Source organism: Vicia villosa, linkage group LG2 (assembly GCF_029867415.1).
Source record: "Vicia villosa cultivar HV-30 ecotype Madison, WI linkage group LG2, Vvil1.0, whole genome shotgun sequence".
Taxonomy (NCBI): Eukaryota; Viridiplantae; Streptophyta; class Magnoliopsida; order Fabales; family Fabaceae; genus Vicia; species Vicia villosa.
Window position 1 is genome coordinate 213,604,675 of NC_081181.1, and position 26,806 is coordinate 213,631,480.

Genomic DNA, 26,806 nt, shown 5'->3' on the forward strand with positions numbered 1-26,806 from the left:
TTTAAATGTGTGACGACGGTTACTCCTGAAAAATTGCTCTCAAAGAAGAGGGAAAGACTTAGAGGAATAAGGGAAACTCAGTCTAAAAGGTTGTAAAAAAATTCTCCAAATTTCCTCTATCCTTACATAGGCAAAAACAATCTGAAAAATCGAATTGAAATTAAAAAGCAAGAGCAAATCAACAACCATATTCCATCTTGGAAACACAATCAAACTCATTAACACCTGAGTGCACAGCAAACAGCACCATGCCACTCCTTGCCTTTTTAAATCACACGTCAAGAGATAATTGGCGAAACATTTCAACGATGGAACTATATTTAATGCTCACATTCCCTATTATGTTTTTTTTGGTACTAAGTGGTATCATGTTTTAATAATATAGTAGTTAATAGTTGATAAAGATGAATTATATTAGGCCTACTACCTTTTTTCGTTTTGTATCGTATACTCAAAGTTCATTTTGATCTATTAACTTTAAAAAATAAAAAAAAACATCTTGACCCTTCAATTTTTCAAAATGTGTCATGTTTGTCATTTCCATCCAAATGTCTATAAGAGTGTCAACTTTCACTGACATGAAAAATGACTGATAAACTTAAAATTTTGGGATTAATTTAGCGGCCATAAAGCAATCACTAAAAGAGATTTTATGGGTTTCTAATATCTTCTACATATTCTTTATTAAATCCCAAAACATCAAAACTCATACAAAATCTAGAACACCGAAACACATCCTATAATACATATCAACTTTGTTAAGTGTGACTTTTCTCTAATCGAAATTTCAATCAAGCAAAACCAACTTACCCTTTGCTTCACATTTCAAACAATTTTAACAAGTGATAAACCGTAAAATGTTACATCTTAAGTGGCCCCTTCGTCCTTTATTCTTCACGATAATAAAGAGTGTCATGGAAAACTTATAGCAAAAATCCTTGGATTACAGACTCCTCACTGAAACCTAGAAAAATGCATTGCAAGAAAGGTGTTTGATGAAATGTCCCAAGTATATGTGGTTTTGTGGCAAATGTGGTTATGTTGGCTACAATATGAAATTATAATTAGTGAAAGACTGTAAGTTGTTTTAAGAAAATAAGTTGTTATTACCATATAAACAATCATGGCTGATTTTTCTATTGAGAAGGTCTAATATAACTTTGAACTTGAATTGGTGAGGAGGTATGTCAAGCAGTTCAACTTTACAAATAGTTGTCGCGCCGTTGAATAGGAGTTTAAGTTTGTTTTCACAACCTTCAATGGGAAATTGTTGTCCAATGGTTCCCTATTGGATAATGTATAAGTTTTGTGTTGTTGGAATACTTGGAATGATGATAATTTGGAGGATGAGTTGGAATGATATTGACATTAAATGAGCAATGAATAAGCACAAGTAAGAGCTAGTATGGAGATGAATTTGAAATTATTGATTTTAAGTCCCACATTGGAGGGAACACAAATATTAGTAGTGTATATATATTCCAACTTGGACAATTGTTGTTGGGCCTAAGGGCACCTACAATTTTGTAAAGGAGTGAGGACACACCAGTGTGCCAACAAGACACACGCGCGCGTGTGCCGCCGCCGTCCGGCCGGCTCGGTCCGTATACATAAATTAATTTTTTGGAATCTGAATTAATGGAAATTAATTATCATTAATTAATTCGATGAATATTAAATAGGAAATTAATTAATATTTATTATTAATTAATTACGAATGGGTGACGTGTCCTAAGACCAAGTCTTAACCTAGATTTTGACTAGGTTTACTTGACTGTGCCGGTTCCACTCTCTCACTATATTTTCGCCCACGATTTGGTCCACTCGGTTGGATATTTTTTGCCTATAAATACATTTCCTTCATCCATTTGATCTGTACTCCAAAATTCATATCTGAATTCTCTCCTCTCTCCCTTACTCTGGTTCATCTTACAAAATATTCTTTTATGTTTTCGACTGGATTTATTCCAGATACTACGACTGGTTTTTTACCATCAGAAGGTGTATCACTTAGAGCGATTCATCACACGTGCAAGTGTGAATCGTATTTCTTGTAACGAGTTGTTTTATCCTGGAGGCGTCGTGGGTATTTAAGAGCTGTTTTGCATAAATCTGACAGTACCGCGAAACGTCTTAAAGAAAGTGTACCGATCCGCGACTCAGACGATAATTTCCTCTGTGACATTTTTTTTTTTAAAACCGAGAAACAACATGTGTTCACTTAAATTCTCCCTACAATTTTTGTAATCTCTATGGCGTGTCAAAACCTGAATTTGATCAACCAATTAGGATTAAAACTAAATGAGTATTGCATGATTAAGAAAAGCAATACACAGAAAAATGAGTAAAGAATTAAAATGTTGTTCAACTTTGAATCTTGAATCACCATCTCTAGATGTAGCTGACCAGTGCGCTCTTTCATGGTGCATAAATCAACAACTCTGATAGACATTTTCCAAACCTGGTTCTTTTTGTAAATTGTTGATAAAAATTAAATGTTTTGGCATCTAAGACAGTAAGATGAAGTTATAGTAGATGAGAGAACATATTTGAAAATCCAAAAAAAAAAAAACACAACATTGGTTATATGCCAACAAATCTAGATTTGGTAAATAGTGAAGTTAAGTTTATTAGTGAAGTGTGTAAATTCACTGAAATGACAGCTAAACAAAAAGAAAGGACGGACTTAATTAAAGAAAGAATAAAAAGTTGTATTTCAAGTTAGCCAAGCATAAAAATGTGTCATGATAACTTTGGTATGATTTCATAACCCCTAAACATGTGCCTACATATTTAAAAGTTGAAGGATCAAAGCGATTTTTTAAAAAATTAAACAATCAAAATGAACTCCTAGTCAAAGATAATACACACAGAAGGATATTAAACTTTTACACTCTATTCATTTGCAAATATGCTGCCAGAGAAATTGCTCAATGAGTTCAATTTCACCAAGAGCAAAAACCCCTAACCGAGAAATGACAATAATGAGGAAGTACAATAATATCAATCTAGTATCAATTTCATTTTCATTATATTCTCATTCCGGTTAATTATACTCATTATTATAACCCGATATTATAATCCGACCCTTCGCTGAAACAAACATGACAAATCACCGCAAAAGGCTCAATATTTTCACCATATTGAAGCATGTAATATATTACAACAATTCAACTCGTTGCTCGAGCTGTGTTCCAGATTGAAACACGGTGAGCTAGAATATACAACAAAGGAGGATATGTCGATCCTCATAAAAATTTGGTAATCCAGGAGGTCACTCTATCTAGTGCCTAAGTATAATGCAAGCAAAATATTAGCAACCACATATGTTACAAAAGCAAGCTTCTGCCTGGGTGTAAATAATAAAACTAAAATTTAACTTTCCTATCCAATTTGTTGGCTGAAACTTTACAGGCTAATTGCTATCCATAGCAGAGACAAAATTGCAGATATAATAATTTGAAGTATCAAATCTGAATGCCTGCCCATCTGGACAAAACAGCACTATCAACTATCATGTGACATTAGGACAACTCTGAACATATCTGCATAAATAACTGAGGACAGTTGCAGCCAACATCCTTCATTCCCAATAAGGAAATGACATAGTACATGAACATGATTTTGCCGGGGGAAATTTGTAACGCTGCTCCAAACAGAGAGAGATGCTTCAGAATACAACAGCTTTCACTGACTTAGGACCAAAAATGCTGCTCTAACTTTCTTTGGTTTATTGTAGGTACAAAATGCGGCAGTAAGGGCGTCTAAAGCTGTTATAGTCTAGAGATGGAATATCCTCTACTCTGAATCTGAATCAATAGAAAGATTCAAGCGGGGCCGTACAGAACGTTTTTGACGGGGAAATGAGAAAGGGCCATATGATCTTTTCCTACTTTCTTTGTCAGACCCAGCATCGTTCATACCAAGAGGCAAAGAAGCTGCATGAAAAAAAATAAGTCAAGAAAGTTAGTGAAGGAAAAAAGACATTTAGAATCACTAAATTAGAACATGAATAGTAAGAATACCCATGTTTTAAAAACTAGTTACTAGTTTACTAGTAGCAACATAGAACAACAAAATGCAAGGAAGGAGATGAATAAATAAAAATGCACAATCAAATACAGCTAATGTTTGGGCCAGAGATTAGGTTCCAGGTTTCCAAATTGGTATTGATTATATTGATCCGGAAAAAATAATCTCCAAGTAATTAGTTAACAGGATATCTTAAATCTTCATGAAGTATATATGTAGTTTAGTAAAACACTATTTCCTTTTATGCATGGGCTTCCAACTAATCAACAAAATTAGACAACTACATAGTAGAGATTAACAGAATTATGCAAACTATTTTCCCTGGTCTACATTCGATGTCTGTCCCACAATAGCATCCACGTAAAGAAAATGAAATAGCCAGTTCCCAAACCTCCTTCATTGGAGCATAAACAAACTTGATATGGAGCTTAGATAAATCCTAACGACCATCCATGTAAAAGAATTAAGGAAAATATCTTTCCTTCTCAAAAACCTAATAACACGTTCATTTAAGAAATACTGGAAGGCAAAGAACGCGGGTGCGGAGGGAGACAAAGAGAAGAATAGTTTTAGAGTTGAAAGTATTTTTTATTTTAAGAATTCATACAATGATCTGAATATATTACTTGCTTCATTGGAATAAGCAATTGGTTGTTTATGCACTTGAAAATGTGAATGATACTATAACCTAGTAACCTCCATATGTAACAAAAAAAAACAGAAATAACTTGCCCACAAAATGAGATTTAGATTCAGAAAGTAACAAACCAGTATCAGTTAAAGAATCGGTAGCATCTTCTCTGGATGTAATCTGCGGTCTGGAATTCAAATCATTTGGGGTTGAAGCATCACCATTACTGCCACCAGCTCCACCCCCAAGCCTAAGAGAGACCCAATCCTCTGTATATTCACCATTTGACACACCATTGTGATCTCTTAATTCATCATGCTGCACAGATGATTCCCCTGGTCTTGTAGGGAGAAAAATCTGAAGCGAAGGATCCTCTCCACCAAATGCCAATGGATTGTCAACTAAGCCACCATTTAAATCAGTGTCAGATGGATCAGTGGATGAATTTGGTATTAGAGTATTAGATCCCAAACCAGTGTTCGGAGCCAATGTATAACTATTCAGTGATGAGGAGCAATTAATATCACCATGGACCAATGCATCAGACACATCCACCTCAGAACTGAACAGTTGGAATCCCGAGGTTGCCTGAGTTTCAGAATGCAATGGCCAGAGGGAGGAAATCCCAAAATCACCTTCACTGGGATTACCAAAAACTTCCAAGGATGGATTTCCACCAATATTGTGATCTTCTGCATATGGGTCGATAATTCCAGGTGGGGGCACTGAGTAAGCATCAACTGGATCGTCAGTTTGATTATTATTGCGACCAACTGTAGGAGATAATAATATATCATCATCTTCAGAATCACTAAGAACAATAACTTCTGCATTAGCCATTGGAGCAGAAGTGTTAGGAATAGTATATCCATAAGTTGAACCAGCATTAGTGTGACACAAAGAATCTGCCTCAATCCCATTGGTAGTAGAATATTCTACATGCCCACCGCCGCTCTGATTTACACTTTGATCATCGCCATCCAATCCACTTCCAGTGCCACTGCTGCTCATTTGAATAACCACAACTTCATTATTTCCTAAATCCGCATTCAACCTATCATCAGAAGAGGTGTTTGTGTCCTTGGGTTTGCTAACTTCCCAAACTCCATTACAATTTTTCCTAATGCCAAGTCTTATGCCGGCAGGACTGTCTGAAACCCCTTCCTTTTTGACATTCAAAGTTTCCACTCTCTTGCCTTCTCCACTAGTAGAAACAGAGACGGAACCGTCAGGAGAGTGCCATTCAGCAAGATTCCCTAACTCGCGGCATTCACTTTCATTCTTAGCCTTGACACGCCAATAACCATCAGGCTTCACCTCCACCTCGGTAAACTCCTCCCCACAATTTTTCATCTGTGCCAGAAAACCAGTTTCAATAAGTACTGGTTCAAAAGACTTAAATGTGAGTGTGTGTGTGTGTGCGCGCGCGCGCGCGTGTGCGTCAAAGAGGAAAACATTACCATAGAAGTGATGCGGTTGAAATAAGGATCAATAATGATATTCTCCAGAGCGTAGTTTTTGAGACATATGGGGCATTGCCACTGCAGAAACGATTAATGCTTCATTTAACACTTATTTTAAAATTGAGAAACGAATAAGATAAATCACGCACAGTTTCTGAGGATTTTACCTTTCTTGAACGTTGATTCATTTCCACAAACACTTCAAGATCAAAACAACCTATGTGAACACAAGGTTTGAATCTTCCTGCAATCTTTATTCTTGAACCACTCATCTACAGATTTCACAAAAGCATAAATTTTGTAAAACTTCGAGGACTGGTTTGTAAAATTTCCTGAATTACTAAGATAATCTAATACATCAAAGCCTTACTGGACAACGAAGGTTGATACTAATAGTATCTGAAACCACTTCCAGATCACTGTCACTATCAGCTTCACCCGCAGAATTTCCACCCCCAACACGACAACAAACACGTGCAAGAGCATCATCAAACCGCTCACCATGGAACTCCTTTGGAATCATGTTCAGGATCTACATACCAAAGACTAAATTATTTAATTTAATGGAAAATATGGAAGAAATTATGGATCAATCAAAACATAGATGCTTTAAAAAATCAAGTACCAGCAAAACATATTTCAACAGTATAGACCAAAAGAACACATCTTTATTGAATTAAATCTCTGTATTACTCAAGGATTACATTGTTTGTCTTTAGGTGTGAAGGATTCTTAATTTCCTCCTCGCTACTTATGTTTTCACTCTAGTGTTTCTACCCATTTGAGAGGATACCTTGGTTTCTCTCTTATGTTTCTACCCCTTGTAAATTGCTTTATTTTGAAAACATGCACACATCCTTATTGAATTAAATTTGTATCTAACTCAAGGATTATATTGTTTGTCTTAGGCTTGGAGCATTCTTAGTTTTCCCTCGTTATTTATACTCTCATGTTCCTACTCATTTCAGAGGATATCTTGTTTTCTCTCGTGTTTCTACCCCTTGTATATTGTTTTATTTAGAATCCATGCACACACATCTCTCCAAAGTCAACTGCTTAGGTAAGTGGGTGCACTTTGCAAAAGTAACTCGGGAAAAACAAATTTGATCACTAACTAAGATATAAAAAGTATACGTAAATAATAATGTACAATATCATTTGCTATATTTAGGAATACCAAAATGTTATAAAAAAAAACTTCCGTATAACCAAAATGCAGATTGATGAAAACATTCCATAATGAAACCAATAGAATTGAGGTCAAAATGGTTAATAAATCCTCCCCTCCCCCAAAAAATAACCCTAGTAAGATATATCAAAGAAAAAAGTAACAACAATAGAGCACAAAGCCTGAAAAAAGACCAGACTGGACCAGACGAGATGATACAATTAATAGACAAAATCAAAAATCACAACAAATCCACAACTTAGCAACAAAGAGCATCAAAAATTCAAAATCGGGACCGATTCACATATCATAAGGTTTGAAATGACTAAAGATTGAAAGATGATGGAACTGAGCTCCCCTCATTAGTTGGAAATAGATTTGTAGAGCAAGGTCTCAGCTCATCAAAGTTGAGTTCATTCCCCTCGTTGGCTTGTTGGGTTCATCGCAAACTTGCAAAAATGGGGTTGTTCGGGTTTTTTGGTTCATGATTTCATTTATGTTGGGAGCTATGAGTCTAGACCAATGTTAAAACATGTATTCATCACATTGACATAGAAAAAGAGCCACACAAGCATTCCAAGTTTTATCAAATTTCTCACGAAACAGCCTCAGATATCAGAATCTTTGGACAGATATATACCATGCAGATTCTCAACATCAAACTTGACTATTCTGATAAGCCTGGATTAAAGAAACCAACAGACATTCATCTTAATAAAGTTTAAAGTTAAAGAAGACAGAAGTCTACCTGTTGCAAGCTGCGCTTTTTAATAATGCGGACCCCGAAACAGAAAATGCGAGTGTCACAGCTCGTCAAAGAAATCTTGTTAATTCCTTCTTTTATTTTTGACGTGATCTAACAAAAGAGAAATAAAATAAGAAATTGAATAAAACCAAAATAGACAAAACTTAACTTAATATAACACTCTAAAATAATTAGACTAAATAGCTCCCCAGCATAAATATCTAAGTTTAAAATACACGTTAAATAAGACAACTGCAGAAAATTTGGAATAGTTATAATACTTAATGACAATAAACTCACAATTGCGCCATCATCGCGACCATTAGCCCCAAGCATCTGAGAACCAGGTCTATTAATTGCACGAACATCACAGCCTATATGATCATAATCAAATAGAACAAACATTCAATACAACCACAAAATTCATGAATTCCAAAAAATAATTGATACTTCACATGAAAATTATGAGCTTTTAATTAGATAATAATAAAATATGCAAACAAAACAAAATCTACAACACGAAACAAAATCAATTAATGGAACTAAAATAACACCCCAGGAGAAGATTACTTGCAATAATAATAACATACCATTGACCACTAGGTTTGTATGTTGCGGCCATTGCATCCTGAATGGAACTTTGTCATTCAAAAGCATACACCAAGCCTGCATATGATGTCATTTAGCAAACATAACAAAATGCTTAAATAGATTAGTAGAAACTAGAAAATAACATGTTAATACTTACACTGAGAAATCAAACTAACCTGAATATCAAAATCCGATTTTAATACTAAGTCCTTGGTTGCTCTGGTAATTAGAAATGTTTTCTCAAGACTCTGCATGGGATTGGATCTGAACCATTCAAACAGAAATACGGTCAAGTCTTTCAAGTAGAAAGCCACTACAGAAACTAGGTTTTGTCTCATTATTCTTTCATGCACACTTCTTAAGAAAATGACAAGTTATGCAGATGGATTGTCTTAAGTGAAAAATAATTTAAGAAAGAATTACTCCAAAGACGCCACTTATAATGAATCAGAGGGAGTATATGTTTGACAGCCAGACAATTTTAGTTGACACTATAAATATGAAATAACATACATTACAATCCATTTAAATGGCACAAAACCTAAATGTAAAATGTATATAGAAAGTAACCAAAAGATATACACAGCAGTTAAAGCACGCACGTGTATTAACAATAACATTCACTGTTGGAATTAGATCCCTCCTTCACCCAACCCTCACTTCAACCCACTGCTCTAAATGAAATGGATAGTAGTCAGACCAAAATGAAGAACAGAACATGTATACCAACTTAGGCAACAAAATATCTCCTAGAGGCATATAAGATACTAAGAATATCTAAGTCTCTACTGATTAAGTTTAAGCTTAGGAAACAAAATACCTTCTAATGGCATAGAAGATATTACAAAAACAACACATCTTGCTCAAAGACATATGAACACAATTACACAACTATGTCCAGCTACAACAAAATAACACAAGGTACTCACCCATCAGTTGGAATACGGGTTGTAGTCAACTTCACTGGAAGTAAAGGGTGTGTCATTGAAACCGAAAACCTGTAACAAAGAGAAGGACATGTGGAGTAAAGAAAATGAAAAAATAATAAAAGGATAGGAAACTTCTTCCAATTACACGAGAACATAACGAAATAAGAAAACTAAAGAGCCATCTAATGCAACAAAATAGTTAGCATACTCAGGAACCACATTTACTAATTTGAACCTCTAGACCTAGTCATAACTCAGACTAAGGTGTTTGGGTGAATATTTGTTAAATGTAATTTTGGATCAACATGAATTTGAAAATTTTGGTTTGAAGTGAAGTTATCTATATTTTGATATTTTTACTCTAAAGGCAAGTTTGATGTAAAATTTGGTGTGAAGGTTTTAACCTAACGCAGAAGATATTTTTCATCACTTCTGGTCAAACCAAAATTTGGAGGCAAAATCAATTTTATCTAACAAAAACCAAGCATTTTCATTTTTACTAAAATGAAGTTTGATAATAGGCCAAATCATTTTTATACTCTTTATTCATGAAACCAGAGATATACTAAGATATAACTCCTATCATAGATGAATAAATATGCATATATTGACCATCTTTACAACTATCAATATCATTATGATATATTTAGAAGAATTGATAGTTTTTTTTATTTTTTCAGAAAAAAACACTTTTCAATTAAAAGATGTTTGAAAATAATAATTATATAATTAATGTTTGAAAAAGAAAAGACAGTAAACAAAAGTGGGCCTTGCAAGTTGAAAAGAGTACAGTGGCATCATAAAAAAAAAAAAGCTTCATGATGGAATCAATTCTTTTTAAACTGAAAACAAAAATGGTTCCTTCTTAGGGTTCAATGGACCAATAGCAGATACAATAGCTCAGTAATAAAAAATCACAACCGAATTACTTCAACCAACACAAACCCTTGTCAAGATAGAAACACAAATAACTCTGGCAGTGAGCATAAAAATAATTCAACACAATACTATAATATGGAGAAAAAACTAGCAAACAATTTATTCCCACTCCATATAAGCTGAAATAAAAAGGGAAGGGAACATGACATACGGGTCTGCTCGACTGAGACGGCATATTTCACAATAAAATGTATCCGGGATTGGTGGCATTCCTTTACTGGGAATATCCGGAATAACAACGCAGTTGAGATGCTGCGAGACAGGGCATTTTGTATCTTCACACTGTAAACAATGCCATAGTTAGCAAATATAAGCTGTTAGTAGAGTTCTTAATTAAAATCACATGACATCAAGGAAAACAATGGAAATGATCAATGAAATCATATGCAAATGTAAAGAAGCATATACTTTTATGTATCATGAGGATAGAAGAAATATATTGAATATTACACCTTGATCAGTAGATCTGTTTCCATTGAACTCCCACAGAGACAGCGAACCTTCATATCTGCTAGAAAGGAATCATCAAGTTCACCTTTAATTCTCACATTAGCTCTATCTGAAGCACCCTGCCCCTTTGATGCTACATCAGTGGCTCCAGATGCCTGCAGTTTTCTGGGGGAAAAGAAAACACAACATCATGAAAGAAAAACTTTGAAATGAGGGCATTATGGCATGTATACACCAGTACAGTCAACTTAAAGCAAACCTAAAAACAGAACACCATATCATGTGTTAACTATGAGTTTATCTATAAAACCTCAGCCATTACATTAATCTGAAGTATAACAAAACTAGATGAAGAAAATATCATCAACATGTTGTCTCTGACACTAACCTATATGTGTCATCCACTAACTTCACCACTTCTGCTTTTCCAAGAATATTCTTCTTCTTAGCACATGCTCTGAAAACTAAGAAAAAATAAACAAGTTGCTTAGTTTACAAGAGAAAGCGGAGGAACATAAGAAACATAACTTCACATATTAAAATCACAAAATTGAATTAGAAGCATAAAAGTTAAATATTCCAAATTTTTCACATTCGATAAACCATGTCACCGTAGAAGTTACCACTACTCCAGTACTCCTAAAGAACTGTTTGAATAGAAAGTTAAAATTAACAGGTTCAACCAGTCCAAGCCTCAAATAAGATTGGAAATGCAACTCAAACAGTATAAACATGTTTGACTCAGACAGTATAGAGCCAGCCAGCTTTCTCTTTTGAAGATATTCAAAGACAAATAAAACATTGTATAAAAACTTCAGTATAAAATATAAGCTTTCAGTTTTTCACACAAATCAAATAGACAAAAAGTTACAAAATATAAAATAGAATAAGTGAGTACTAAAGGTTGAGCCATCTATGTGTCTATGATAGGAGATAATATAATCATACCTTGTTCATCTGAGAGAATAGATAATATCCTATCAACAAGATCCTACATAAAATGGAGAATTGACATCATTACATTGCCCGAAAACTCCAGAGAATAGATAGCACAGCATGATGTGCAGTTAAGCAATTAAAGATAATAATGTATCGGCTATACTCCAGAGTTACAACAGTCGTGTGAATGTCCATTGCTCGGATTGACAATATCAATACTCTCTTAAGAGTTTGATTTTTAAACTTGTATTCTTGATTGCATGTAACCAAGTGGAAAAAGTGGTACAAATAAATAGTGTAAAAACTTAGCAAGTAATAAGTCAATAAACACCATTCAATCACACTTAAATTTAAAAACCACTCCTCAAGCTTCAAAGACAATATCTCAATATTGAAGATATATGATCAGTAATATTAATTATCTTACCTGCTTCTTTCCTTGCTTTGAAAGTCCTACCTCAGTAAGCACATCTTTGAGATCTTTTACACGAAAATATACCAATTTCTCCTGCATGAAAAGTTACTAGGTCAGTAAAGTAGGAAAGCATACCCTCGTATCATTAAACCCCAAAAATAAAAAATAAAAACAGCACTAAATACCTGGTTAACAAAGTATTACAATAAGTAAACCAAACAAAATAAAAACTGAAAGACCAACCAATGAACTAGATACGAAACTAGACTTAAAAGCATATAATGTCTGTTAAGAGTTGTGGTTGGGCCTAACTCAACCATACAAAACTGGCTTGTCGGGTGAGGATTGCCCTTATTTATAAACGCATGTCCAGGCCATTTATTGTCCGATGTGGCATTCGTAACACACCCCTTCACGCCCATGACTGGGCATCTGGAGCATGGAAATATATGGTGGATGGCCCAATAGCAGAAATCTGATAGCAGGTGGCCTAAGGGATCTTAAACCTGGCTCTAATACCATGTTAATAATTGTGGTTGGGACTAACTCAATCCTACAAAACCAACTTGTAGGGTACCCCCACTTGTAAGCACATGTTCAGGCTATATATTATCCGAAGTGGGACTCTTAACATTGTAATTTACCAGGAAAATCAATAACTGCATTATACATTCGACACTTTAACAATGAGAACCCTAGCCCGCATAACTCATAAGAAATAGGTAAACGGAATCCATCAAGGTAGGCACCACAATTCAAACAAACAACCACACAAAAAAACCTTTTTGATTGTACATGGTCATCAAAAAGGCTACTTTAACATACATTTTAAATTGCACTCATCTTACAGAAAAATTGAACATCAAACGTTGCAACTAGAAATCTAGTCAACACAATTCATAAGAGGTAAACAGAATCCATCAAGCTAGACACCCAATTCAAAACAAACCAAAAAAAAAAAAAACTTTTTTGATGGAACAATGCCATCAAAAAGGCTACTTCAACATACATTTCAGAGTGATCAACACTTCAGTCACAAAACATGAAAACAAAAAAGCAATCACAAACATTATTGATCCTAAATTGCAATCCCCAAACAGAAAAACTGAATAGCATAGCATACCTGGCAAAGAGAAACTAAATCCATTTTGCCCAGAATCCTCAGCAACAACAAACAGCTCTAAGCATGCTGCCACAAGCAATAACTGATCAATTCAATCCAAATCAAATACACAAATCAAAAGTAAAAACACAAGCAATCAGTGAACATGGAAAAATAATCAGAAGCAGAATGAATAGCCGCAAATCATAGAAAAAACTCGAAATCATAACGCACCAGGAGAAGGAGAAAGGGTAGTGGCAATTAGGGTTTGGGTTTGGGATGGGATTAGAGCTTATGTAAGCCTGAGTTGGCACTTTACTCTGTTATGGTATGGTGGTGTGCTTTTCGTATTGACCCAAAAAAACAAAACCTTCTAGTTCAATGTTCGGATCTATCGGTGATTATCCAATCCGGTTTATTAACGGCAACACGTCCGGTTTAGATTTCAGGGCATTCATGTCTAAGTTCAATGGAACACACCAACCGTTTCCTTTTTTCTTTGTTTTTGTATAGTACTTTTCCTTTTTTTAAGGTTTATGATGTCGTAATTAGGATTTTTGACCTTGATAGAAGACACATGGGATTGTTTTTTATGGTAGAATCTTAGGATTTATGAGATTAATATTGTATGGTTGAATGGTTGAAACAAATTTGATTTTCTATGTCACGTCTGAAAGTTACTCTGACATAAATGTTATTTATTTTGCGTTTGAGTCTTCAATCGTAGTTGTGTAATATTTTCATCTTAATTTCATTGGAGCTCTAAAGGCGAGCTTCTGCATCAGGTGGTTTTGGTAAACACGTCCCATTAGCATGCATGCATACTTCTCGTTATAAGCTCATTGAGGATTATAATATAAACAGAGAATCGGTAGGTGCGTAATTACAGTCAACGGCTTGAAACAAATTTGGTTTTCAACACCACAATTGACAGTGACTCAAATTTAACATTTGTTTGATTTTGCGTTTGAATCTTCAATCGTGATCATGTAATATTTTCATCTTAGTTTCAACGGAGCTCCAGAATCAAGCTTCAACATTTAGGTGGTTTTGGTAAACGGGTTGCATAAACATATATATTTCTGGTAACAAGCTCATTGAAGATTACAGTATAAACATAGAATTAAATTGGATACTTAATAAGGAAGTATATAGGATTCTTCAAGTCGTAAGAAAATCTAGTTGTAAAGAATGGCTCAAAATGAATCTTAGCGTGTATAGAAGGGTACCATATGTCTCTATATCGCCAGTTTATGTCAGAACATCAGACATAATTATGGAGCTTCAATTTTACATCTATTGATAGAGATGGCAAATAATTTGTTATTTCTTTATATTTCATTATATTCCATGATATTTACTTTCTCTATGAGTTATAGACTACGTATTTTATCTCTTCTCTCATTTTTTATTCAAGTCTTTAGAAATTTGTCGGCATATAAATAACTTTAAAAAAATAATATGAGTTGAATTGAGTTTGAAAAATTATCTATAGAAAAATAAAATATATATTTATATATTTTCCTTCAAAAATAAATATTCACTCATAATTACAAAACACATAATAACATTATTACTCAATTATTTCTAATTTATGTGGTAAACTTTGTTATATTATGTGCTCATTTGAACTTAAAAAGGAAATGGAATAAATTTCTTCGATTATAATGTAGAAATGTGTTTTTTTTTTTTGAAATTGTTGTGCAGTTGATTCAGTTATTATATTGTGCAAAATTTTAACTTGATTGCAAAACACAAGAATTTGATGTCCCAATTATCATAGTCAATTTTTTTCAACGTCAATGTTAAGTCAAAATTGGAATTTCCTTTGATCAAAGTTGAGGTATTCTAATTGGAGCGTTAACCATTTAAACATCTCTAGTAGACGACGCAATATATGTGTCTTCCCTTTGCGGTCATGGCATGTGCATTTCACAACCTCTTAGTCTTGAATACAAGTTGATCAGAATTTTTACTTTATTCAATGTCAATGAAACACACCAATTGTTTCCTTTTTACTTTGTTTTTGCATTGTACTTTTCCTTTGTTTAGGGTTTATGATTACGTAATTAGGATTTTTGAATTTAATAGAAGATAATTGGTGTTTTCTTAGTATAATATTAGGATTTGTGAGATTAATGAGTTAGAGTTGAATGCTTGAAAAAATTTGATTTTCTACGCCACACATGAAAGAGACTCAACCATAACACGTGTTTGATTTTGCAATTCAGTTTTGTGGTCGTGTAATGTTTTCATCTTAATTTCATTGGAGCTCTAAAGGCAAGCTTCTATGTCATGTGACTTTGGTAAACACGTCACATCGGCATGCATACTTTTGGTTACGAGCACATTGAGGATTATACAATAAACTGAAGCCTCAAGATAAAAGTTTTTATATGATTGTTACATCTAGCAAAGAATCTTGAAGCCTCAAAGTAATGAAAGAGAGAAAGCGTAAAAGCTCCCCAGATTGTGTGTCTGTCTGAGTGGCCAGAGTTTTGTAAAAGTAAGGAACTCGCTCCAAAGTTCTAAGGCAACTCACGCAAATACTCAAAAGTATTTTTATAATTGTTTTATCTAAAAAAAATGTTTGCAAGACTGAGCCAAGTGATTAAGAAACCATACACTATCTTTTAAACGATTTTTTGAACTACCTAATTGACTGGGGACTTAAGCTAATCGATTGAAAAAACTTTTCTGAACCAGCCAATCGATTTGAGCATTAAGCCAATCGATTGGAAAAAGGATAAAGCTTTAAACAAACGATTAGGACAACATCTTAATGACTTATAACGACTTTAGATCCTTTCTTTCCTTTTAAACAATCATAATTGATTATTTTTAGGGCTTCTAATCGATTAGAGCAAGATGCAAGATGCCAATCGATTGGCTCATCAATTTCATACATTGATAATTTCCTTTTCTGGTTTTCCCTTCTAATATATAAAGGAGGGTCCCGTCGCCTTCATTTCATATAGTTTTTCAAAGCTTTACATTTTCTTTGGAATTAATCTTTCTCTATTTTCTTTCTTTCTCTCTCTAGAAATTTTTTTCACTTTAGTTGTCTTGGTTCCTTTGAGTGAAACATTACTTGTGAGGAAGAATTTGTAAATGGTCATGTTTGTTGTTTAATTCTAGAGAGTGCGGTACTCTTGGGAGATTGAGTTTGGTTCGTGAGATAAACTAGTCATAAATCTTTATTCTTTGTTTATTGAGATTTGCCGAAAAAAGTTTTGTTTAGTTATTGAGATAAGTCTAAAAATCTCTAAACGGTTTGTTAGCTTAGCATGAAGTAAAAGCTATCTTTAGTTGGGGATAAGCCTGTAAAACCTCAAAATCAAATTGCATTAAGGTTTATGGACATAACCTGTTAAAGCTCAAAATTTGTAGTCAAGATCTCAAGAAGATCTTTTGGTGACAGGAGTAGGCCACGTTCCACTGAACCCGGATAAATCTCTGGTGTAATTTCTCTAACCCTTATCCTTTTTAATTTTCACTATTTACTCACTATTTTTTTAATTTTCCACTGCTATATACTCTATCATTAATAACCATTGATTAAATGAATTACTTACATTCTCCAACTGAATTATGTTAGTTTCAACTCATTTTCTGTTATGAAGTTTTCTCTCAACATGAACCTTCATCTTTGTTAAGGACACACGATGACACCCTCTATCATATCTCTCACAATTGATATCTAATCATATCTAATCGAGTGACCATCTTCATGGTTTTAACCACTTTTACTATATAAAAATCAAATTGTTCCATGATAGATATTCAATTTATCCCTTCTCTCATACTACTTTTTGCTCGACAAGTAACTTAAGTGTTGAAGTATTAACCTTGCATGTCCATTGTCTTTCTGTTGTATCGAAAGCTCATTCTATCGTGCCAATATCTCATTTCATTACATCACTACTCATTTATGATTTCTGAACGAAATAGTTATCACAGTAAAAAATTCATAAAAACTACACAATCGATGTTAAAAAAGTAAAATAGTTTGCACTCGATGTCGGTCTTTTCGACCACACATCTCATCTCATTTACAAATAAACGTTTTTATAATTAAAAATAAATAAATATCAAAATAAAAAATGTAGCAAAGTCTAACTTATTAAAAGACCATTGTTAGAACCATAAAATTTTTATGAAAATTTCGAAGTTCAAAATTTTTGTTAGAATTTTGCTAGAAGATGCTTTGTGTAATCTGGTGCTTCTAATGATACTAGAATATTCCTAGTTTTATTAAAAATATGGAAAATTGAATTTGACTAGGTAATGGTAGAAAACTTGATTCTATTTTTTATAATTATATTTTTTTACAAATATATGATTAAGAAATAGTAAAAAGAAAACTAATAAAAAAAGAGAAAAATTAGATTTCATTTTTTAAAAACTTCTGTATTATCTTTTTTCTTATAAAAATATGATAAAAATATATTATTAAGTAAAACTAAAAGGATCCAATAAAAATGATTAACGGGGTTTTCATTTTGTTAAAGAAAATAATAATAAAAAAACAAAACGTGTGTTTTATTTTGTTAAAAAATTTTAAATAACTTTTTTTAAAATAAATATAATAAAAAAAATATGATAACCTTATACATAATTTTTTCTTGATATAAATATGAGCTTAAAGGTAGTGCACTGTCAGTTTAAATTTTTTTACACAGTCAGTGCATCACAACCCTTAAAAATAAATATTTTATATTTAATTTAAAAAAAAAAGTCAAACTTTTATAAAATTTAACACTTTAGATTTCACTGACAGTGTATTTTACACTGTCGGTGTATTTCTATTAAATCCTATAAATATAGTAAATTTGATAAAACTTCTTTTAATAAAAATATATTACATTGTTAGAAGGATAAGTTAGATTTTCTTATCAAGTTAATATAGAAGTTAATTTAGGAGAGAAGTTAAATTTTAATAAATAATAAAAAAAATATTAAAAATTAGTGGGTGTAAGGTTAGTTTTTATTAAATATAAAATAAAAGTAAAATTAAATGAAAATAAGCAATAATTACTCAAACAAAATTAAAAGTTTGCGAAGGAAAAATTAATTTTTTCTAAATAATTAAAAATAAAATAAAATAAATATAATAAATTAGTTTAAAAAAATAGTTTTTACTTAATAAATAAATAAAATATTAAAATTACTAAAATAACCTTAATTTTGAGGTCAATTTTTTTCGCCTTATTAATTTTTATATATAATTTTTTTTCTTCTAATAAGCCACTCTCAGAAACAAGGTACTGGTTTTTTTATTTTATCATAAGTCACTTTCAGAAACAAGAGGTAATGCTTGTTGTAAGAATATGAAAAAATATAAAAGTTTTATAAAATTATTTTACATAGATAAACTTAAAAAATTAAAAAAAATGAATAATAAATATTTAAAAGTATAGTAGAAATATTACATTAAAAATTATTGATATTATAAAAAATTTATAATGTAATATATTTTTCAAAAATTACATATAATAAAAAATGGAGGTAGCAATTAGTAAAAAAATGTTTTCTTTACAAGTTAGTGGAAAAAGTTTGGTTTTACTAAATAATTAAAAGAAAAAGAGTAAATGAATGTAATAATTAATAAAATAACCCAAATTTTAACACTAAAATAACTTTTATATATAAAATATGAAATTTTTAAAATAACATTTAACAAACAACAACAACAAAACACAAGGATATAATAATATATTAGGGTCTGTTTGATTCAAATGAGGGGGGAGGGGGAAGGGAGAGATTTTAATGGAGGGAAGGGGGAGGAGGGGAGGGAAGAGATTTTTTGTAATTATATATATGTTTAGTTCAAACGAGGGAAACGGAGTGGAGAGAAGATATTTCGTTTAAAAATATGTTTGATTCACGAAGGGAGGAAAGAGATTTTAATAATAATTTACAATTTTATTCTTGTAATTTTATATAAGTGATATGTATTCTAAGGTGAAAATTCCATAAATATTTTTTTGGAAATAATATTTGTATAATTGAGTGATTAAAAAGTCATAACTTATCGCATAATATTAAAATAATTGAGTACACTTGATTCGTATTATAACTCCCGACACAAAATAAACTATGTGTTGATAACAACTTTTGAATACATAAAATAAATTATAATAAAAAACAAAAAATTACAGTAATTATGATTTTTATTAAATAAAAAAATTGAAGGTGAAGAATAATTATAATAAGTTGATAGAAGCAATAGAGAAAAAATAACAAAAAGAAAAGCAAGAACATGAAAGAAAATAATATTTTAAAATAATAAAATAAAACTGAGGATATTTTAGTAAATATATTAATTTAATTAATATTAAAACTCAGATTCGCTCCCCTCCCATCCGAATTCCCCAAATTCGGGGGACGCAAAAAATGTCATTTTGAGGGATTTTGCTCCCCTCCCCTTCTAAAAATTGAACCAAACACATTTCATTATAAATATCTCCTCCTCTCCATTCCCCTCCCCTCCCATCGCTCTACCTCGAACCAAACATACCCTTAGAGAAAAGAAAGTGAAAAGAGTGAAAGTAGGGTTATATATAGTTACTCATGAGAAAGAGGAAGGATGAATGATTCCTGAAAAACACGGAGAAACACACCGATGATATGGGAAGAATATTCAGTAATTTTGGAGATTCGGTAACTTTGTAACTTTCTTTATATCTCTCTAAATCAATTTTATCTCTTAAAATATAATTTATTTTAATCATTCATTTTCCTTTTATTTTGGATAAAGTCACAAAGTCACATAAATAGTAAAGTTACTGAATCCAACCCCGTTATATGAGTGTTTGACATTGACAATATTATTTTTGGTTAATTTCTTTGAAACAACAATTTTTTCCTGTTGTTTTATGGTTACATTTCTCTTGTTCAGTCAATAAAGTATGAATCATTTCTCATAGACCCAGTTCAATGATATATATATATATATATATATATATATATATATATATATATATATATATATATATATATATATATATATATATATATATATATATATATATATATATATATATATATATATATATATATATATATATATATATATATATATATATATATATATAATGTTCCTTATTGTCTAAGAACCTCATCCTAGCGGTACTATTTTTCCTTCTGGACTTTCCCTATCGGATTATTTCTTTAGATTAGAAGTCATTCGGTTCAAACAGGATTTACGTCTTTTGATTATGAGATAAACATGAATTAATACTAGTAATAAAAGTAAACATACATTAATAAGTTAAACTAAGTGTGAAGAACTTATACCTCAAGAAAAACAAGCAATAGGAAGAAGGAATATTGATATAAAACAAAAACACATTTCACTCAAAAGAAAATAAACTTACATTATGGAACTCGAAAATAAAAATTCTAATTTCACGACAAAAAGGTATTTTTCAAATTATTTTGGATTTGATTATTCTTAACTTAATTCCACCAAGCAATTATCAGGACTCTTGTTTATCCAAAATTTTGATGAAAAAATAACATATTTACTTCAGGCATTCCCATACCCAGATCTAGTTAAAATTATTCTAAAGAAATTAAAATTTTCTTATTTTCAAGAAAAAATAACATTAGAGACATTACAAGACATAATAGAAAAAGATTTTGAAGAACATGAATTGAAATGTCTAGTCAGTAATTTAAATGAATTCACTTCCACTTCACTTCATTTAGACTTCTTTGAAGGACATTTTTATGGAGACCATTCACAGGTATATTACAGAATGAGAAACCATAGAAAAATTCAACCAAGAATAACTATAAATTTTAGGAGGTTTAATCCAACAAATTCGGACGGTTCTATAAATTTTGATGAAGATGGATATGAAACAGACTAAATTCCCTGCACATAACTCTGATCACAAGAATCTGACATTTGCATCACTTTACATACATGAATCTGACATTTACATCACTTTACATTTTACCTACATCACTCTTAAATGGTATCAGAGCTTGAGATACCAGCCATAAATGGAATCCAATATAAATTACCTCAAAACTTATTTAGATAAACAAGAAAAGAAATTATAAATTTTAGAACAATTATTAAGAGAAAATATAAATTATAATAAACAAATTTTATATATATTAAAGGAGCAGTTAAACAATAAAACTCCAATTAATGGGTCAGAAGAGTTAAAAGTATCTATAGATTCTTTAGCTGAAAAATTTTCACAAATAAGTATTGAAAGAAAAACAAGGAGTACTAGAACCAAAAACTTCTTAACTTACAACACAGAAGAAGTTAAAAAACATTTAAAATTATGAATTCTTTTATTGGCCGACCTAGAACAATAATGGATGAAGAGGCTAGCTCATCTAGGACTACCACTACCAATACTACTACTCGTCACTCATCATATGCAATCAAATCTAATATATGTTTTTCAACATGCTTAGTCTCAATTTCCGGAACTAAATTCCTTATTCATTATTCCTATTGCTCTCAAGAGGTATGAGCTCTTAAGCATTTAGTTTAACTTATTTATTTATGTTTATGCTTATTACTAGTAAATAGTCCTTGTTTATCTAAGAATCTCACCTTTTCATCCCTAACCTACTTCCACAGAGTTTCTTCCAGAGACAACCTCTGCGTCAATGTTCCTTATTGTCTAAGAACCTCATCTTAGCGGTACTATTTTTCCTTCTGGACTTTCCCTATCGAATTATTTCTTTAGACTAGAACACATTCGGTTCAAACATGATTTACGTCTTTTGATTATGAGATAAACATGAATTAATACTAGTAATATATATATAATATAAAATATATATATATATATATATATATATATTATATATTATATATATAAAATATATATATATTATATATTATATATAAAATATATATATATAATATATTATATATATATATTATATATATATAATATATTATATATATATATATATATATTATATATATATATATATATTATATATATATATATATATATATATATATATAAATATATTTTATTATATAATATAATATAAATATATTTAAATATATATATATATATATTATATTATATATATATATATTATATATATTATATATATATTTTATATATATTATATATATATATATAATATATATAATATATATAAAATATATATATAATATATATAATATATATATATATATATATATATATATATTATATTATATATATATTATATTTTATATATATATAAGGGGTACAAAATGCGTAGGTACAAAAGACATTTACTTACGGTTTTTTTCCTTTTTTTCCTGTTACTAAAATAATTCATTGGTATATGTAAGCCCAAAGAAAGTTAGTGCATATTTTAACACTAGAAGGGATGTCAATGTCATTTTAATAAATCTCAAGAGAGGTTAGTGCAATTTCCCCTATATATAATATTTTTGCTTTTAATTTTTTTTATTTTAGAAAGGAGACAAAACAGAATACATTGTGTATTATGCAAAATCATGCCTATATTTTGAAAATAACAACACGATAGAGTTAGTGGTGTGCAAAATCTACCTCTGCCAAGCTCTCTACCTCTTGGCTTGATACTTTATGATTTTTTTTTACCATTTTCATATGTGCTTATGAATAATATAGTTAAAATCTCACACATGTGTTTTTATCATCTTTTTATTATAAATTGGGGTTGTTTCATGTGATTAGTTGTGATTTAAGTCAATAAGTACCTATTTAAAACAAGTAAATTTTACACTTATCAAAATTTTCCAACTTATCTTTTTGTTTGTCCTTAAATAAAATCTATGTGATTTGGCAAATGATTCTCAACATCCATATGTTATATGAGGTTTGATGACTTATTTTGAATTTTGGAATGATTCCTTTATTTGCAATTTCAAATTCAATGTTATAATTAGTCATAAAGCATAACATGATGAGGAAATTTATGTTTAGTCAAAGTATAATTTCAAAATAAGTTAAGCTTAATAGTCAAATTTCAACTAGAATCATGATCTCACTCAGTGTCAATCAACAGGTTATTGTTTCCCTGAATTATTAGACATTGCATAAATATAAATCAATCTTGTGCTTCTTCTAAATATTACCATAAAGTATGCATTTAGGCATGGATCATTGTTGTATTTTAATCGGGTTGTAATGTGGTCAGACTACAAAAATCTTGATTTTTCTTGGATTCAAATGTGCCTAGCAAATAATAGAGCATAAATCGTTTTTAACATGTTTTCCATAAATACTCCTTCTTTCCACTTACATTTTTTCTTCTTGGTAATTTCTCTTTTCGTTATTTTTTTGTCAAAGTCCATTAGCTTTCTCTTGGTTTTGATCACCTTTTACTACTTGATTTCATTTTATATTTAAAATTCTCCTCTCTCTAACTTTGCATATTACATACCCTTTGGAGATATAATACTCTCTTATTTCTAAGACAATATATATGAACACTATTTTTCATTTTCATGGGCTAAGGATTGCAATTGTTTTCAAAACCAAAGAATTTTTCATTTTGGCTCAAAAAGGATTGTCAAAGGATCACATACTCACAAGGCATAGGCTTTATTTGGCCAAATAGTTAGTTTTCTACTCAATCAAGAAACAATGTCTTGATTATATCCATGATGACTTTATACATACCTAATAATAACAAGGATTGTGAAAGATTAACTATGTTAATTGCATACCTAAACTCAATATATCTACATAAAATATGAGGATTCACACATCTCACTTAGTTAAACTTTGTATGGTTCTAATTTCATCAACATATTTTTACAAAACAATAGATGAAATTTTACTTTAAACAATAAATAGAAAATTCCTTTAGAAGGCATAAGTATTGTGAATCTCACCTATCAATATTGATAACTTTAACCCTCACTTCTTCGCCTTGAACAAAACCAACTCTTGCTTAAAAAATATCCCTTATGTTGACATATTTTTTACATTTAAATGAGGTATATATTCCTTTTCAGATAAGACCAATTTCCGCTTCTTCTCGTCTACTGCAGTTACCTAAAGGCAAAAGAAACTCTCATCATTATTTATATATTTAAAACAATCCTTTGTTTAAATATAACAAGCATGTTGAACATATACCAACTAAATTCTGCAAAAACAAAAGATTATGATGGCAAATTGATGCTTGAAACACTAAATACTTTTAAATATATAATAGGGTTAAATATACGATATCCCCTTCCATTATAGCTAGTTTTGATTTTCCCCTATAAAAAATTGATTTCCCCCTGTATCATTTTTTTAATTTCCCCCTAAGCATACAATTTTAACACTGAATTTAGGGGGTGAATAAAAAAAATTACAGGGGAGTAATTTGTGCCCTTAAGGGGGCAAAAGACATAGAATTTTCACATTTCAAGGGGGTCCAATTCTTTTTATAGGGGGTAAACCGAATCTCTCCTATATTATTGGGGGATAAAGTGATATTAACCCTATAAAATAGAATACTTAGGAATATTCTACATTTCATAAATCAAACAGTGCTTGAAACAAATAGACAGTGCTTGAAACATATTTAATAATATGACTTTTGTACTAATCACATTGATAAATCTTATTTTTTATTATAAATATTTAATTTATTTAGTCTCCATGACATACAAATTAGTGTTTTTACTCCGTAATATTTTATCATTAAAATTAAAAATACACATTATATATTTTTGAAGAACTAAAAATAAAGAATTATTTTAGTATCAAGTTACCAACAATGGAAATACACTTTACATAAAATTAAGAAGAAAATAATATGCAACAATCAACGTCATGCAATAATTAACTAAACAAGTATGGTTTATCAACTCATTAAACAAAATCATCACAATACAAAACATACCAACACGACAAGAAACTAAGGTAATTGCAGAGGAATAACTGAACACTCACAAATGTAAATGAGACCAACAAAACCAACTAGCAATGATTACACCATCTTCTATGTTTTCTCTTTCTTCGGCTTTAAGTGTTTCACCAAAATCAAAAATGAAAGTCAAATTGGCCAAAGGACGAGTCTTCGAGGGTTTACGTGAGACGTTGTGGATGCTGAATCACCTAGAATTTGAGGTGCGAAGATGGTGAGAATCTGAAGGTTGGTCTTTGATGCCTTTTAATCTGAGCTTGGTCTACATTGGCGCTTTTGAGTCAGGAGTAGAAGGGCGTTGAAGAAGACTATTGTCGAATTCATCAATGTGATTATTGGCAGTAAACAGCATTTTAACAGTAAAAAATAAAATAAGCTAGCAATGCAAAAGACTGGTATCTTTAATGTATACATATAATTGTTGGACTTGAGACTTCACACGCAATAGGAAAGTGAACTGTGTGATTTGGAAAAACACGAATTTGAAATTTTTGGCAAATATAATTAGTTCAAAAACATTTTTCCGCAGAAAGTAATGAAGGTGTGAAAAACACTAGAAATGGGGGGGGGGGGGGTTTGAATAGGGTTTTTAACAACAAAATGTTTTATAAAAAACAACTCCCCTTAAGAACCACAAACTCTTCACTTTTGATAATAAATATAAAGTGCAGGAACAAAGGCGCACAATTAATGTCAGACAAAAATAAGGTATGACTTCTCAGATTTCAAAGATGAGAAGTGGTTAATGAATAGTGCATGGCACTAAGAAGGAGTAGGTAGTACATGAGAAATCTTTTTGGAAACGGCAGAAGATATGAGAAGTAATAAATGATCGTCATAATTTGATTTTAATCAATTCCAAGAAAATACAACACACTGCTCAAGTTACTCTTGGTAGAATTAATGATTAGCATAACCAAGGTTACACACATTAATCAAGTCCGAGTGACACATTTTAATATTCTCAGAATCGGGAAGATCAGACGATTTCCATATAATCAGAGATGTTTCTGACCGAAACATCTTCTGATGACTGAGGTATTGAATAACAATGAAATAATTTTTGTTTGAGTTAGAATCTCATTTTGTCAGACTGTGACTAAACACTAAAACATGTCAGATTCTAGTGAAATCTTACTCTGGACAAAAATCCATTTTCATATTCTTCATAATAAACAAAAATCTATCTTCAGATAAGGGTTTTGTGAAGATATCAGCCCATTGGTGGTTTGTATCTATGAATTTCAAAGAAAGAATCCCTTTCTGAACATAGTCTCTGATAAAATGATATTTTATCTCTATGTGGTTTGCCTTAGAATGCATAATAGGATTTTTACTCAAACAAATAGCATTAGTATTATCACAAAAGATGGGGGGATGTTACTCTCATAAATTTGATAATCCTTCAACTGACTTTTCATCCCTAACATTCAAGTGCTGCATAGGAAGCTGAGATATATTATGCTTCTACTGTTGAAAGAGCAATTGTTGATTGCCTATTGCTTGACCATGA

General features: G+C 31.0%; 1 protein-coding gene across 2 annotated transcripts; it reads right to left on the minus strand.

Moving 5' to 3' along the window:
- Window positions 1-3,112: 3,112 nt before the first annotated feature.
- Window positions 3,113-13,909, minus strand: LOC131653812 (E3 SUMO-protein ligase SIZ1-like). Of its 2 annotated transcripts, none has more exons than XM_058924103.1 (17): window positions 13,639-13,909; window positions 13,426-13,491; window positions 12,315-12,395; window positions 11,897-11,939; window positions 11,337-11,412; window positions 10,951-11,113; window positions 10,650-10,780; window positions 9,560-9,628; window positions 8,807-8,894; window positions 8,630-8,705; window positions 8,340-8,413; window positions 8,043-8,150; window positions 6,497-6,658; window positions 6,294-6,398; window positions 6,124-6,204; window positions 4,801-6,016; window positions 3,113-3,938 (listed from the first exon to the last, which is right to left on the minus strand). In XM_058924103.1, exons 2-17 carry the CDS (start codon window positions 13,447-13,449, stop codon window positions 3,799-3,801), a joined length of 2,637 nt encoding a protein of 878 aa, XP_058780086.1. In that variant the 5' UTR covers window positions 13,450-13,491; window positions 13,639-13,909; the 3' UTR covers window positions 3,113-3,798. The 2 variants fall into 2 exon arrangements, with proteins under 2 accessions (XP_058780086.1, XP_058780087.1); XM_058924104.1 differs by having other exon boundaries at window positions 13,426-13,507.
- Window positions 13,910-26,806: the final 12,897 nt, after the last annotated feature.

Excerpts from the sequence above, each read along its gene's own strand:
- LOC131653812 (XM_058924103.1), bottom strand. The coding sequence starts at position 13,449 with ATGGATTTAGTTTCTCTTTGCCAG. Across the intron at positions 11,114-11,336 it reads TTAGTGGATGACACATATAG|AAAACTGCAGGCATCTGGAG; the intron begins GTTAGTGTCAGA and ends CTTTTCCCCCAG. Across the intron at positions 6,017-6,123 it reads TCAACCGCATCACTTCTATG|ATGAAAAATTGTGGGGAGGA; the intron begins GTAATGTTTTCC and ends TTTCTGGCACAG.